The 14,188-nt window shown below is 40.6% G+C and overlaps 1 protein-coding gene across 14 annotated transcripts in view; it reads right to left on the reverse strand.

The window, feature by feature from the left end:
* Positions 1-14,188, reverse strand: part of MED12L (mediator complex subunit 12L) — a 150,801-nt gene that overhangs the window by 31,857 nt on the left and 104,756 nt on the right. For 13 of the 14 annotated variants that reach the window (XM_057421792.1, XM_057421789.1, XM_057421788.1 and 10 more), the window contains 10 exons: positions 13,758-13,876; positions 12,433-12,576; positions 11,774-11,937; positions 11,254-11,385; positions 8,873-9,100; positions 6,224-6,365; positions 5,256-5,376; positions 4,447-4,548; positions 2,643-2,756; positions 52-251 (listed from right to left, as the gene is read on the reverse strand). In XM_057421792.1, the coding sequence (XP_057277775.1) occupies positions 52-251; positions 2,643-2,756; positions 4,447-4,548; positions 5,256-5,376; positions 6,224-6,365; positions 8,873-9,100; positions 11,254-11,385; positions 11,774-11,937; positions 12,433-12,576; positions 13,758-13,876 (1,466 nt within the window). The remainder of the gene's footprint in view (positions 1-51; positions 252-2,642; positions 2,757-4,446; positions 4,549-5,255; positions 5,377-6,223; positions 6,366-8,872; positions 9,101-11,253; positions 11,386-11,773; positions 11,938-12,432; positions 12,577-13,757; positions 13,877-14,188) is intronic. The other variant, XM_057421779.1, reaches the window with a different exon arrangement.

A 14,188-nucleotide genomic window follows, 5' to 3' on the forward strand; every position in this document is an offset into this window, starting at 1 on the left:
AAATAGCATTGTTTCTCCAAATGAAGACAGATGAGTACTTTTAGAAATTACCTGCTGGCAAATTGTTCTTAGTACATATCTAGCATACTCGCTTAAACTAGCAGTTTCCATGGAAACAGCTTTTCCACATGCTTTCAAAGTGTGAGAAGAACCCCAGACTTCATCCTCATTGAGTTCATCTAACAAGCCTCTCATATGGAAGTCTTCACTCTTCAAGGAGCTGACATTGTTGCTGCCAATTTCAGCATCACCTGCACAGCAGAAGCACAGAAGCAGGGGGTGAACTTCTGCCCATGCCCTCACAGACCGCTTACCTGTCAGGGGATGTATCTGGAAGCACAGGCCAGCTGAGGGGTAAAGCAGGAGTGAGGCAGCCACAGTAGAAGGGCAGCACTAATGGACTCTGAAAATCACCATGGCCAAAGTATTCTCCACTTGCTTCATTTTGCATACCATCTTTGTAATGGACATTTCAGAAGTAGAAAAAGGTTTATATGAATCAAACACAAGTAAAGCCACTACGTGCTCAACAAGAAAAGCTCTGTGAGTGTATGAAATTGCTTTGCCAGATAAGGAAGTGTTGGGTTACTCACTCTTCTTAGGTGTCTCTTTCCCAAGTCTTACTTTGATTTATTATCACTCTATAGATCAAGAGACAAGCTTTGACGAGTGGTCACTTAGCCCACCTTCCTATGAACTTCTTGACAAGAGAGACTGATCTTCCTGGGAATGGAGGAGGACAGAGCATGCTGAGGGAGCCTGGCCAACACTGGTGAGCCCCTCCTCCCTGTAAGGCACTGGCACAGTGGTACAATCACCATCTACCAGAAACCAACAGGGCTGACTAGAGACAAAGGAAAAATACTTCAGACACAGTGGAAAAAAAAAAAAGCCAAAAAAACCCACCCCAAAACCAGAACTGTAGCAGTGCCTGGTTTACATGTTTATGGGCCTGGAACCTTGGGCAAGGAAAAAGATGCAACTATAGCATGTAGTAGTGGGGAAAACAACACAAACCACTCCACATAATCATACCCCAGAGCCTGCGAGGCTATCTAGCAGCCTGCATGAAGAGTGGGCTAACATAGCCTAATATTTTAAGTCAGCAGAAAGTCGCATGGATCTTAACTGATGCACCACATATAATAGTCATCCCTCAGAAAACACCTCAGATCAACAACTAACATGACATGACAAGGCTAAATGGCTTGCTTCAGTCACTTGCACACACACAGAGCAGCACAAGGAATCAGCTCCTTACAGAGAGGGGAAAGACTGAACGAACAGTGTTGTCACTCATGAGGCTGAGTAGAAAGTATTTTTCCAATAGCAGAAAAGCAGAACATATCCCTAGAGGTGACAGTTATAATCTCTGCTCCCGCAAATTCAGAAACCTCCACTGGGTCCATATCACTGACCCAATGACTGGTACATCAGGCACATAAAGCCCCAAAGGACCCAAAGGTCAGGACAAGCTCATTGAAAAGAGCAGGGGAAACAAGCTGATGGGAGCCTATGCCCAACACACATGAACAGAGAGCAGCAGCAAACAGCCTGTCCACACCCTCCATTCAACATCTTTTGAGCTTGTGAGCACAAACATATCAAGCCCAAATCTGTGCCCTTGAAGGACAAGAGGGAAGAACATGGCAGACAAATAATACATTTACAAATATAACATTTTTGGTACAGAAGGAGATGTGCTGCAGTATAGGCACAAATTAACTGTGCGCCTGAACCTTCCTTCATACCACCCTGCAGGAGACACTATCCAAACCACATCTCTGCACAGAGATGAAACAATACATATTCACACCACACACCATTTATGAAGAAAACCAGCAAATCTCAGCAATCTGAATAGCAAAAGAACATCAGTAACAGCCATAAACTTATTTCAAACTCACTCTCAAATCCACCAGTCCATCCCAGATAGCTATGCCTTTAACACCTTTCCCAATATAGCCACATCATTAAGGATCAAGGGGTTTTGAGACAGTTCTGAGACACTGGCCAACAGAAAATACAATAATGGCACTCTAGGGAGGTGTACCTCTGTGGGTATGTCCACATCTGGAAGATCTTACTTGGTTAACTGGACATTTACTTAACTCCAGAAATACACATCACCATAGGTTACAAGCTTTAACTGAACTTAAGCCAAACTAAAGCTCTTAGGCATTTGGTTTGGAAAAACAACACGCTCATTATTTGTGGAGTGTTGCTTAGCAGTGATTCTTTCACAGCTTCCACAATGATAGACATGTGATTTGTGGCAAGACACAGAAAAAGGTGGGAAAATTGATCTGAGATCACACTTCCTTGCTGTATTTGAGAGGGACTCGCCCGAGTTTGAAATGTACTGGGACTTGGTGGCAGGGGTAGGGGTCAAAATGTGAAAAAGTCACATCTGCTTAAAGCCTCATCAGCTGGGGCTGACTCACCAAAGAAAACTCCTGTCTCTTGACCTTCTGGGGAAATGCTACTTACATACTACACAAGCACAGACAGCAAACACACTTGTCTCCTGTCACCAGGGTTTTCCTTTCCCAGGAGCACTCTCAGGAAAGTGAACTGGCTCAATCTCTTTTTTACCCAAACACTAGAACAAAACCACTATATATGACTCTGCATAATCTTACCAAGCATTAAAATTGCTTTTAAGACTGCAAACACAGCTCCCACTTCTATACTGTTGTGAGCAGCAGCCAAGAGGTGACGATCACAAGAAGAACGAATTCCAGGAAATAATTTGCCTATGGAAAGAAGAGTAAATCTTGTAGAAAACAGTGGTTTTTTGCCAACTAAAATTTCCTTTGTACAAAATCCCTTTCATCTAGAATGGCTATAGAAGTACAGTAACTGAATGAAGAACTGAATTTTCTGGAATTGAAAGTGATGAACAACAGGTAAGTCATTAAAATCAACTGGGATACATGGTTATGATGTATTAATATCAAAATAAGCTATGATCATTTAAATAGAAAAAGGATTTTGTCTTTCACTGTGTCCATGTAAACAGTGAATTTAACCACGAGACACTGACGTGTATTTTGATTTTGACTTCACAGATTTAGGAAATTACTTCCCTCACCTAGTCTTCATAACAAATGAAGTAAAATTAATTAATATAAATACCTATCGCAGTTAAACCTAATTCTGCAGGTCAGAGGCAGGCTCCAGAAGAAGCCAGTGAGTGCTTTTTCTAGCTTGAAAATAAACAGAAAGACAGGGAGGGAGGGAGGGAGGGAGAGTGGGAAAGAGGAAGGGAAAGAGGGAAGGAGAATGAAACCACCTTTCTGAGGGTGGTTAACTGAGCCACATGTAAGAGAAGACTGTAACATGGTCACATTTTGTTTGACTTGTACTACTTCCTAGAGTTCAGACATCATTCAGAGTCCATTCAAATCCACTTTTATTTCTTGGGAGGACTAGGACCATTTAACATATCTCTGTTGCTCAGACAGTATTCTTCATGGCTCTTATTTTGCTCAAATATGCAACAAAAGCCCATTGATTTCTGGTCAAAAAAGAAATTAATATTACTTTTAGATGGAAGAACTAAGCACCATTGAAGAGCTGATTTTTTTTCCTTTCAATTTCATTTTCCCATATAAATAGTCTTGTCATCATATTTACTGAAATACTTTTAAGTCAAAACACAAGTTATTTCCAGGCTTGTTTCCTTTTAGTTGTTAGGTGCCCTTCTCCTTCCCCTTTTGGTCTGTGGCAAAAACACACAGGTCAGACCACAGAATATTCAAATTTAAAACGAAAAAGAACCACATTAACATATCATGAGAACTAATTTCCTTATGTTTCTTCTGTTGGACTAGATGCTGTTATTACATCCTATTTAAAAATCACATTTAGTTTTAGTTTACATGCAAGGCTACCAAACTGTGTGATGCTTGGTTTCCAGATCACTGCAGGATGACCCACCACTGCCCTGACAGTATTTAATACAAAGGACGGTTGGGACTGTGGTACGTACTATCACTGCCAACAGCAGCACTGGCACAAAACCAGTCTTAATAGTTCCCAGGCTCACATGATGGTTTCAGTGAAGTTCCAAAACAAAATGAGAACTATCAGGACAGAACAGTCCCTCTAAATGTGTTCCTCTTTGCTGAAGTGTACACAGCTGCTATGTTAAAACTTAAGATATAATATTAATATGGTTCAGTTTTATGTCAACATCATGTCATGCCTGGGTGACCAGAGGTTGACAATGAATAAGTTTCAGAAAACTTCTGTAGTTTTACATGCATACAAAACATTTCCCAAACAAGTAATAGCACATATCAACTTTTCACTAGTGAAACATCTGTAATTTTAAACAGGCTATCATTTGTATTTGCACTATGGATATTTTCACACACGAGCCATCAAAACTCATCTGGGTTTGCTTTCTGAAATGAAAGGACCACACAGCAAGGAACTTACCTGTTCCCTGGGGAAAGAAGCAAACCTGGGGTGTCCTGAAGAGGTGCAGGAGCAGCCGACAGGTCATCCTTGCCCCAGGCTCAGCATCTGGATCTCCACAGGCTATGGAAGATGGGATGTGGACATAAAGCACCTGCCCAGGACCTTGCAAGTCCCAGTGGCAGGCCTCGAAATGTTCTACCTCACAACCCCATTTTAAATGGGAATACAAAAATTTCATCAGCATTTATGGCCTCGAGTGATTAAAAACCAGGAAAGAATAATATGATTTTTGGTAAACAAGAGACCTAAATATGGCAGAAAATAATGCATAGTTAAAATTGATAGTCGAAGCAGAAATAAGAAACACAAATCTAAGCAGTAAGTGAAAAAAAGTGTGTGAAGCAGCCAACAGAGAGGACCATAGTTAGAGTACTCTGGGGCTGCTGGCAAGGACAATGAGGTTTGAGAGAAAAAGCAGTATCAGGCAGACTGATGCCAGAAGGAAATGCACAACCTGACTAGATCTGGCTGACATTTGAACATATAGCACACAGCAGAAGACAGTTGTGAGCAGAAGGTGAAGATGCATAACATAAGGGGACAGTGTGCTGCCAGCAACTCTGATACTACTTGTCACATATGGGTTCTCTGATCTAGCTTGGAATTGCTCCTTTTGGGAGCTTGCAGTGACACACATGCTGTAATGCACAATAAGTGGCATTCCAGACAAGAATGAAGCTCAGAACACACTACTGATTCAGTCAAAGGAGACTTCTTAAAATGACGAGCTTAAGACTTCTTAAGTTATTCTCTTAGTATTTTCTTACCAGCTGCAAGAAGAGAAGGTAGTGCAACATGCTGAACTACATCTTCCAGAGAAAAGCACTGCCGGGCAATCAGTATAGCAATGAAAGTGGCCAGGGAATCGTGGAACGACAGGTCACTCACCTGGAAGGAAAAACGTTGCAAAGGTTCGTGTAATAGTGCACACACCACTGATACAACTATTAAGAATAAACATTAAAATGTTTACACCTAAGTATTTGTCTCTAATTTTAATGCATTTTCCAAATATTTTATGGCAAATATTGATCATTTTTAACTTAATTTTAGCAAATACCTACTTCAAATACCACAAATTCTGAAATAAAAAGCATTACCTTTATAAAAACTTGAGAAATTTTTATCATTGTATAAAACCTGATAACATCAATACTCATTCCTTAGCTTCAGGACAAGGATATATCCCAGATATACACAGCTTCAGTCTGTAATCAATATGTACTCAAACTATAGATAAATATATTGAATCAGATATTGGGTAACATAAGTCACCGTAATTCTGCTAATTTTAACAGAACTACAGTGAGTCACAACAGGTGAATAAGGAACAACAAAGTATGCCACCCCTTCCACAACCTAAGACCCAACACCAAAGCAGGTCTTTAAAATAAAACATAGTTATTTACACATCTCTCAACATTTTAGAAAAGTATGCAGACACGCCTGCTCCTTTTAAAGAGTACCTTTGATATTCTGTATCATTCTGTAACAAACAAAAGAAAAAATTTACAAAGAGGAAACTCCAAGCACTGCCCAAATTCTACATTAACCCTGAAGATGCAGGAAAGAATTACAAACCAATCAGGAATCTCATTAAAAGCCTTGAAAACTCAAATGGATACAGGACCAAATTTGTGCTCCATCTTTTGTATTGAATGGAAACCTTACTACACCCTTAAGTGCAGCCTAGGTAAATAGGTTTAACAGATACTTCAGAAGATATTGAACTTACATCCACACTGCACAGCAGATCATTGAAGCCCCAGACGTGATTTGAAGAGCAGCAAAGAGCTTTTACAACCCCTAACCACTCTGAGCTAAGAACCGTGCAGCATGCCGTCAGCTCTGCGCAAAGGTTTGCTATGTCATTAATCCTAGGAAAGAAGAGAAAAACTAATACAAGAGCAAGAGATTTTGTAAACAATAAATACTTAGGTCAAAGCAGATCAGTGCTTGGCAGAAGAAGCTGTGTTTTTCCTCACTTAAGGTGGGGTTTTATGCCTAAATGTGATTATGCTACTGTACATATAACCTACCGTTATTCAGTTATGGACAACTGAAGCATCTTGGGGGAAAAACCCAGTATGTGACTTGTACCCCATAACCTGCAGCCACCCAATCTGCAGTAGCACAGGGCCTTTATTTTGTGTAAACCCTACTCGGTATACCCTGTGTTCTCACTAGTTTCTCTACCAGTGCTGAGCTGCCCAGGAAGAGGGACGGAGCCCCCAAACCCCCGCTGCCTGCAGCCCACCACAGCAGACGGCCTGCTACTCTCTACAGGGACATGCTTCGGCCTTCCCTCGGTGCTGGCACACGAACAGCAGCTCCATCCCCTTTTATGCAAAAATGTGACAGTAAAGTGGTGCACGTGGTGCACATCGCCCAGTGCCCAGGTCAGCAGTGACTGACATCCCATTGCAAGAGCGCTCCCACCCTGTGCCAGGCCAGCACTACTGTTCAGGAGGAAAGAGAGTCACGGAATCTATTGGCATTGATGAATTTCACTTCACAGATCGCATACAGTGTGATGTGTGATTTGGTGTATGATTCAGAGTTACGTAACTTTTTAAAAAAAACAGAGCAGAGTTGACTCATGCCAGTGCAAGTTATTTTTTCTCTGTTGCACAGTGAAACTCGTTTGGCCACATTTAGATGTTCCCCTTTGATGCTCTTACAAAACTGCTTCCTCTGAGCTGCACTGCTCAGCCAAGGATGCCCCATATTTCACAGAATCAACAGAACAGTTTGGGGTGGAAGGGACCTTAAACTTTAGTTCCAATCCCCTGCTACAGCAGGGACACCTTCCATGAGACCAGGTTGCTCAAAGCCCCATCCAACCTGGCCTTGAACACTACCAGGGATGGGGCAGCCGCAGCTTCTTCAGCAGCCCACTACCACTCTCACAGTAAAGAGTTTCTTCCTACTATTTAATCTAAATCTCCCCCTTTTCAGTTTAAAGCCATTACACCTCATCCTATTCCTACAGTCCCTCGTAAAAAGTCCCTCTCTACTTTATAAGTCCCCTTTACATATTGAAAGACTGCAAGAAGATCTCCCCAGAACCTTCTCTTCTCCAGGCTGAACAAGCCCAACTCTCTCAGCCTCTCTTTACGGGAAAGTTGCTCCAGCCCTCTAAGCATTTCTGTGGCCTCCTCTGGACCTGGCTCTGGACATTTTAGAGACTGGTTTATACTGGGGACAGGAAGAAGCATAGTGGAACTGCACATACTTCGGGCAGGACTCAATCAGAAAAGAAAAAAAGAAAATCAAGTCCACAATTTCCTTGAGTTTTGTGATCTGTCAGTGACGTTAACAATGGCCGTCAGCTACTGCTGCGCCAAGGCCTAACTATCAATACTATGGATTTTTTAATAAAAATTGAAACAGGATCAGAACAGAACACCAAGTTGTGTAAAAGTAATACTGGTACTGAGGGCAGGGATAAAGGCTAGATGCAGCATTAGTGTCTGTTTCACCCTGCATCACAGATTGCAGAATGGAAAACCAGGGTAAAACAGTTTCAGCACTGCAGTGCTACATTTGCACAGGAAGGCCGAGTTTATGTTCTTGTATGCTGGAAGGAGGAAGCAACTGAGAGAAGAATACCTGAATTATGAAAGAAGCATACTGTCAGTGTAAAACCTAACACTGATACTGTTTTACTGCAAGGACTCTTCACTATCCTTCTTGTCTGAATCTTGAGATCATCTAAAAAGATCTAACACAGACTTCACATCCAAGAAGCATTATGCTGGATCAGACCAAAGCTCCACCTGGCAGTGGCAGGAGCCAGTGCCTGCTGGTGTTGGATGAAAACTGCTCCCAGCAGTGCTGTGGAAGTGCAAGTCTCATCCCAAATTCTAATCACGGGGGATCAACTTTAACTGTGTACCACAAGGCAGAAGCTACTCTCAGAATATAACAGGCAGATCTTATACCTCTAATAGCTTCTAGACAATAAAATTCCTAATACTGCACATGAAGATGAAATCCATAAGTAGTAAATTACACATTTAATAAATGAAACACTGATTGCATCAGGAGAAGGAAGTGACCTAATGCAGAACCTTCCCTCATTTACAAGCTTCTCATGAGCAAAGATTGTGCTGAGCTGCTCTGCCAGAAACAGCCCAACTGCTCATATGAAAAAAACTAACTGCCTCACAGTGAGTACTTTCTACTTGTTACTCCCTTCTGCTAAAGTGTGCAGGTTGATTTACTGAAATAACTTACAGGAAACAATAAATTTTCAGCAACCAGAAAGAATAATGAATGAAAACAATTGCCAAAGAGACACAAAAGAGAAAGGTGAGAGGAAACCTCTTATACACCTTGTAAAAATCCATCCAGTTCTAATTTCGGCATGGTTTTGCCTTACCTTCCTGCATCTTGGTGCCCCATGCACACGTTCATTAGCGCATTGCAGACAAAGCTGTAGCGGTTGGCAGCATTATCACTCAGGATCTTGCCCAACATTGAGTAGTTAATGCTGTGAGCAGAAGGATTCTCAATAAAATCTAGCATGAACTCTGGGTCCCACAGTAAATTGGAATTTGAAGGCTGAACATTGCTGTATATCGTTTGCTTCACCTTAGAACAGGCACTACTGAGGACCAAAAGAAGAGAGAGTTGCCAAAAAGAGTACTTTATGGGAATGCTGTTGAACATGCCACATGGCATTAGAAAATTATAGTTTGGTTACCATTCTGTACATGCTTTTAAACCCATTTTTGATAAGGCACATCTACCAGAAAACAAGGCTGATAAACCAATTTAATTCAAGTTTTCCTGCAAATAAAGTTTTGTGTTTCAAAATTGCTTATACAACATTTCTGTGAATGAAACTGTGAGCAGCTGGACAAGGACCACCCATTCATTCCCTCCTAGCAATAACTTCCTGGAGTATACCTCTACAGGGAATGGTAACAGTACTTCATAATACTGCCTCCTGTTACCACACAGTGAACTGCAGTGGTGGTAAGAAGAATTATTTAAGGAAAAAGGAGGAAATGTACCTAAGTTTAAAACTCTATATTTGGTAATAATGAGACATAACAGACAACTTTTTGAAAGATTAGATCAGTAAACAGAGAAAAGACACTCAAAGGCCATATTTTGTCAATAATAATTACGACAACAGGTCAAGAAATGTTCCAGGTTCGGAAAGCCTGTATGTTAATTTGCTTTCTTCAGGGCAAAAAAAAAGGTGTTAACGAAGAACGAAAATTTCACCCACAAAGTGTGAGCAAAGCAGACTCTGAAACTGTATTTGCACAAGAAGTAATGCTGGGGGAGTGGTCAGGAGATAAGATTTAAAAAAAAAAAAAGTAAAGGAATGATTTAAAAAAAGGAAGTTTAGTGAGCACAACTAAATACACTGAGCATATGAAACCAAAGCATGCAGCTCACTTAGTAAAACCCAGTCATGAGAAATACTGCAGATGGTATCAGAAGCCATTTGCAAAGCACAGCAATATACAGAAGGTAAGTCTCTAATTTTAAACATTTAAGAACTGTAATTTATTGTTGCTTCAAACTGACTTAGAGAAACAGCTGGACTTAGTGTGCTGAAATGGGGCAAACAAAGCTGCCATGTACAGACAACCGTTCTGGGGTTTGTTTCAATAGTAGCAAGGAAACCAAGAAGAAAACAAGTGTAATGCTACTACCTTATATATAGCTGTTTAAAAAATGCATACATAAAATTTATTGCCAGTTTCCAGAGAATTTCTAACTCCATTTATCAGAAAAAAGTGGCTTCAAATCAAGTGCTGTATATCATATATATAATATATGATTTAATACCTTAAATATCTTTATATTACTAGATGATGCTTTGGTTAGGATTATTTTTTTTGTTGTTGTATTACTGAACTTTAGGTTTTAGTCAGAAAAATGACTATACAGCTAAGACACTTCTGTAGCTCTACATTTCATATTTCTTTTCCCTAGCCTTTCTCATATTAAATGCTACAGTTCCCATGTGTTTGTAAACCTATTAAAATATTAAGGTTATTACTGAGAACTCTTTTCCTGCTCCCTATGAAACCACAAATCTGAAATATGCAAAACAAAACTGGGTACGTAAACTAGGAGGGGAAACAGTAACTGAAGTGGTTTGCAAACTTCACAAGATACATATTTACATATGAAAGCTTTCCACCCCCCTTTAAAGAGTAAGAGCCAAAAAAAAAATAAAAAAAATCATATGGATACCTAAAACATTTTTTTTAATATAAAAAAAATCAAGGAACAGAGATTTCAGCATAAAACTTCACAAACTCAAACATGTTTGTGCCTCTCCCCACATCAAAAGAAATATTTAATAGAATATTACAGCTGCGTCAGCTAAGATTTTGTTATTTTTCTTTCCGGTGTTGTCTGCATTACAGCCAATTGGCTGATGCATTATAGGAACTGAATCAGTCACACCATAATCTGTGAAAGCAAAGGTGTATGTGGAAGGGTCCAGTGCTGCGTGGCGCAGATGCCTCAGCAGCTCGATGCCAATGGTCCCTGCATCCCTTGCCTGCTTGCCCCGTGGCCTGCTTGCCACTTGCAAAGCAACCTTTTGAGCTCACCCCTGCGCTGTACAGAGGGCTCAGCCTCTGCACCTCCGCAGCACATACCCACACAGCACGAGGGCTTCGCAGACTCAGGACCACACGCTGTGCTGCTATGCTGGCACAGGCCAGAGAATTGCAGCCCACATTAGTCTACAGGCTAGGCAGTGGTGAGAAAAATCCCATTACCACCCACCTGAAGAGGTCTCCAAACTTGCTTCTCAGGTGACTACAGGACACATACAGATCATAGAGGTAAGCTAGAATACACCTTTCTGGGGAAGAGCACTCTGAGGGATTAACAACGTGCTTTACCACCCCGCACAACCTGCGAAAACAAAAGCATCCTTAGCTTGCTCCAATACACCTTAGAAGTGCATCTCATATTTTTATGTAACATATAAACCTCACCATTATCTAGGTAGCATGATGACAGCACTTAACACTCAGGGAGCCCAGGGCAGAATGGGAGGAGCAGAAAGGAAATCAAGATGCAATTTCCCCCTTTTCCTGGGTCACCAAGCGTGCAGGTCCCACCAGCCCCCAGCGGTGGGGAGCAGGCTGTGGAGGTGAGCCATCCACTCTGCTCACCTGGGCTCACTTACAGCCTTCCAACAGCACTGTGATAGCTGGTCTCACTACCTCAGCCTAAACACACTTTTTGCTTAAGAGAGAATACCAAAAATATATGCTGGAAAACTGTAGCTGCCACAAACCCTTCGAAGACTTGTGCAGTTTGCTCTGAGTTGAGGATGAGGCAGGCATGGTAACGCCGCAGAACAGCAACAATGCAGACGCACAGCCCTGTCGTGTAACTTCCTGCCAGGCTGGATGACTTCAGCAGCAGCTCTGCCTCCACAACACTCAGCTCATTCAACAGCTGAAAAAACATACACAAAAACAATGAAACAAAAATAATTTTCAAGTTAAATACATAAAATGAGTGCAAAAAAACCCCACCAAAACCAAAACCAAACCATACATTAAGGAAAAACTATACGGCAAACAAAAATGAAATTTTTGTCTTACTACAGGACAAGGGAAAGAAGGAGCAAAATAAGCTGTTCAAGTCTAAAACACATCCCCAGAACTGCTCTTCAGAAATATGTTGTCTGGAGTGAAGCCCATCCTAAAATACTCCAGAACTGTATTAATTTTGAAAGATTTTTAAAAAAAAAACAACATTACATGGTCAAAGTAAGACAGAAGGGGAAGTATCTGGCATTCCATTTCAGAGGTCAGGAAACTGAAACAGATCAAAGTGCATGGCAGCAAATCAGAATTTGCAGTCCAGCTTGGTTTTTTTATGGTTTTACAGAAAACGTATCACAGCTTTATCCTGGCATAACCCCCCCTAAAAATGAACTCTGATTACCTGTATTGCAAAGTCTATAAGTCCATTGATATTCAGTGCTGGCTCCATGAGATCAAAGATGAGCTGTATATGGTGAGCCAAGGGAAGATGATATGATGTTCCTGAGGCAAAACTTGTTATCTGTTCGAGAACATTACTGGAGATCTGTGAAAATGAATGTTGAAAAGCCATACAGTGACTGAGGGCTTCTCAGACATACTAGTGCTCCCAAAGTCCTATTTTATAAGTGGTAATAGCAAATGACAGCCTTTTGCAGATAACAGCACTAACAAATCACACCTGAGTACATCCATTACTCTGCTATCTTCCAAGTCCATCACATTGCTGTTTTATCTGCAAAACTGACAACACAAAAAATGCTGTTCTGCTGCTTTACAGATGGGAGTCAAACTTTTCTTAACATCTACGGTACTGATTCCTATTCTGTGCTGTATCTTGCTTTAAAGAAGAGGTAAAATCTTTTTTCTTTTCATGTTACTGCATTCTGGTTTTTTATTGATGGTTTTCAGACAATTAATAACATGTTAACCTGCAAGCAAAACATGTACTAAATTAATTCCAAAGACCACAGCCAAAGCTGCTTCATAAATTAAGTATCAAAAGTGTATGTCTTTTACTCTGTTTCTAATGTTAGCCTTAACTTCTAATGTTAAGCTATACTTAAACACAGGAACACCTGACAAAGCGATAAAATCCTATGCGGACACATTTGCCCACTTACGTGTCCTAATAGAAACCAGGAAAACTAGGCTTGCCATTTAAAACTAATTACTTATGTGCTCCAGTCAGCCCCTGATACAGCTTTTTAACAGTAAATTCTAATAAATAATTCTAATATCCAGAAAAAAACAAACCGTATTACCCACCAGCTTCTCTAAGAGACATAGTTTGTTGCACAAAAACACAGAAGAGTTTGCTGCCCTTCATGAACATCTATACGGTAATGTAACCTTGCACACATGCAAGAGATTGGGTAATGAGTATCTAATTTAGCAGCAATCCCTAAACAATGCTATTAATGGAAATTTATGCAAAATTTGTCACAAATCTTTCATTAAAAAATCATAAAATCCATAATAATCCAGAAAGCTTCTTGCAAACAAACCAACCAGCCACCCCCCTGCCAACAGACAAACCAAACCCCCAAGTATCTACTGAAGAAGGGATTTCAGAATGCCAAGGCAGCATTCTTCTTCTTGCCTTTGAAGAAGCAGTGCACTGAAAATTCTTGGTATGTACAAAACACTTCTAAAAGCCTAGATTTGCTTCCTATTTGATATCTCTACAGCAGAATGTAAAAGGCTACGATTTTATATAGGCAATACCTGAGATGTCACCTGATGTTGATCAAAATAGGACAGCTGCTGTAGTTTTGTGAACACAGTCTCTAGGGTTGGAAATGCTTCTTGTCTGGTCTTCCTGGCTTTCTGCCCTTCATCCCCAACTTAACAGACACAAAGTTATTTTGGTCATTTTATATTTAATGGATCCCTAGTAGCTTTTTGCATTATCACTGATTTAAAAGACAATAAAAATCTTCCTAAGCATTACTCAGGACTACATAAACTCTTATTTGCCCCAGTTTTCCGTTATATCTGGGACAAATATGGGCCACAGCATGTAACAATATCAAAGCTACTTTGAGGTTATTCCAATGCAAAAAAAAAGCAACACCCAAGAAAAACTGAAAAACAGTCACACAAGTTTTACCAGGAGGGTAAGGAATATGCACTCCTCACTGGCCAGGATCTCCTAT

Source organism: Pezoporus wallicus, unplaced genomic scaffold (assembly GCF_028554395.1).
Source record: "Pezoporus wallicus isolate ANWC-B61680 ecotype Strahan unplaced genomic scaffold, APGP_CSIRO_Pwel_v1 scaffold_7402, whole genome shotgun sequence".
NCBI lineage: Eukaryota > Metazoa > Chordata > Aves > Psittaciformes > Psittacidae > Pezoporus > Pezoporus wallicus.